The sequence below is a fragment of the Merops nubicus genome, unplaced genomic scaffold (genome assembly GCF_000691845.1).
Source record: "Merops nubicus isolate BGI_N331 unplaced genomic scaffold, ASM69184v1 scaffold4611, whole genome shotgun sequence".
Taxonomy (NCBI): Eukaryota; Metazoa; Chordata; class Aves; order Coraciiformes; family Meropidae; genus Merops; species Merops nubicus.
The window spans coordinates 1-2,409 of record NW_008586061.1 but is presented as its reverse complement, the minus strand read 5'-3'; the positions used below and the strand labels follow the sequence as shown (position 1 = coordinate 2,409).

The 2,409-nt window shown below is 49.5% G+C and overlaps 1 protein-coding gene across 1 annotated transcript; it reads right to left on the bottom strand.

Moving 5' to 3' along the window:
- Positions 1-292: 292 nt before the first annotated feature.
- LOC103780825 (zinc finger and BTB domain-containing protein 18.2-like) lies at positions 293-1,733 on the bottom strand. Its single transcript, XM_008948516.1, is given in 2 exon segments — positions 293-592; positions 594-1,733. Coding segments are annotated over 2 exon segments (1,434 nt in total). The 5' UTR covers positions 1,728-1,733.
- Between the last annotated feature and the right edge of the window lie 676 nt (positions 1,734-2,409).

The window sequence follows — 2,409 nt, the reverse complement described above, 5'->3', positions numbered from 1 at the left end:
GACCTAAAGGACAGTGCTGGGAAGAGAGGGTGGCAAGGGAAGCGGGGAGATGGAGAAGTGGAAGGACTGCATTAAAAGGCCTCTGGAGTGTATACCTCTGCATCTTTTAAAGATCATATACCTGAAGTGAGTATCACCAAAATAAAATAAAAGGGAGAGGAAGACCAAAAAAGAAATAAATTCAGACGCTGCCTTTTTTTTTTTTTCCTGTTTTGTTTTAAAAGGGCAGGAGGGAAAACCAAATAAAATAATAATAATTAAAAAAAAAAAAAAAAGAAAGAAATCACGCATCTCAAACCACCAAGGACTTTACAAGGCCACAATGAAATTTGCGGATGTGTCTGTACAAATCCCCAGACTGCGTGAAGCGTCTCTCGCACCACTTGCACCCATGGGGCTTCTCCCTGGTGTGCACGACCGCGTGGCGGCTGAGGTTGTGGGAGTACTGGAAGCTCTTCCCGCACTGCCCGCAGGTGTAGGGCTTCTCCCCCGAGTGAGTCCGCTCATGCCTCTTGAGCGTGTACATGCAAGAAAAAGTCTTTCCACAGAGGGTGCAAGTGGGGACGGACCCGTCGGGGGACAGGCGGGGACGGGAGCCGGGAGCCGTCCTTGTCGCGGAAGTGCGAGCTCAGGTGCAGCTGTAGGATGTGCGGGCTCGGGAACACCTTGCTGCACAGCGGGCAAATGCAGATATGCCCGGGAGGCACGAGGACGCCCGAGGAGATGTCCGAGGAATCCATGTCGTCCTCACTCTCGTCTCGCTCTTGCTCTATATCCTCCTCTCGGGCATGAGAGCTGCCATTCCCCGCGAACATGTGTCCTAACCCTGTCACTAGGCTTTTGGCTGAATTCCCAAAATGCTGACTCTCCGGACTCCTGGCTTCACCGTCCTCCTGATCTGACAGCAAGTCTTGTTCATCTTTAACAAGTGGCTCGGTACCCTGCTGCTGGCTGTCGGAAGCCAGCTGTCCAAAGACATAGGAGGGGTGTAAGGAATCTCTCCCCGGCACGGGCTTGAAAGACAAATCCAGCGCACAGTCCACATCACTCGAAGCCAGGGGATGGTTAACAGACCTTTGGGACAAAGGTCCTGTGGAACTATTGACATTAGCCTTTGTTTTTCCAGCTGCTGTGGCGCACGGTTCTGCCTCTGTCGGCACAGAGCTGACACTTATATGATCAGAGGACCAGGCGGGGTGACTGCTGACCTTTTCTTTGCCTGCCGCTCTCTCGTATTCTGCAACGCTGAATTTTTGTTTGTTTCCTGGGTCAAACTCGTGGACCAGGGGCACTCCGGCATCGAGAAAATGCTCCGCTTTCTCCAAACTAGCCGCTTCATCATTAATCTTCTCTTCCGAACATAATTCTTTATCTTTCAACTTGCCCTTGCAGACTTTCACAATGTCATACATGTGAAGGTAGCTAGCTGCAGCCAGCACATCTTCAACCGGGAGACTGTTGAATTCCAGCTTTCCCTCGTACATGAATTCGAGCAGCAGGCTGAAGGCAGGGGCTGTGACAATGTCACTGTTCAGATGCACAATATCCCTTTTGTCTAACTGGTCCCTGTAGAAAAGATGGAAGTACATACTGCAAGAGGCAAGAACGGCTCTGTGAGCTCTGAATTGAGCTTCTCCAACTAAAACAGTACAGTCACACAGGAAGCCCTGGTGACGCTGCTGACTCAGACACTGCAGCAACTGGCGGCTATGGTCTGGAAACTCCATTCTTCCTTCATAACCTGTTCAAAACAGGAAAAACTTGAATGCTACTGTAAACTAAAGCCTCCTAGCAGCTGTAACAAACAGATCGGCTTTTTGGTAACACAAGCCAAAGAAACAGCCTTGGAGATAACGTTTACTGTTAATTGTCCATAATAGTTTTATTAAGGGGGGGGGGGGTGGTTAAGAGAAAAATCCCCAACACAACATGCTTCTCATCCTTTCGCACCTGCTCCAAACAGGAAAAACTTGATTGTAAGTAAACAAAAGCTAGTAAAGCAGCAGCCCCTCCAACCTTTGTTTCTCCCACTAAACACTTTAATAAAACTAAGGAGGAAAGCACACAGACACACATAAAAAAAACCCAAACCCAAACAAAAAAAAAACCAACATAAACTCCCAGGCCGTCTTCCCAGCAACGCTAACTTGGGGCATCTTTTCATACAGCGCAGTACCCGTGTCACGCACATACACACACGCACATTTAAACTTTTATCCTCAGCCGTTATGCACCGAATCCCAACAAAACGGCCGTGGCACGCGCTGGGGACGCGGCGTTTCTGCAGGGAGCGCAGAAGCCCCCGGCCCCTGCATGCGGAAAAAGGGGACGAGGACGGGGGGGGATAAGGGGAAAAAAGTTTCCCTTGAAGTTATTAAAAGCCGAGGAGGAAAATTACATGCGTAAGGA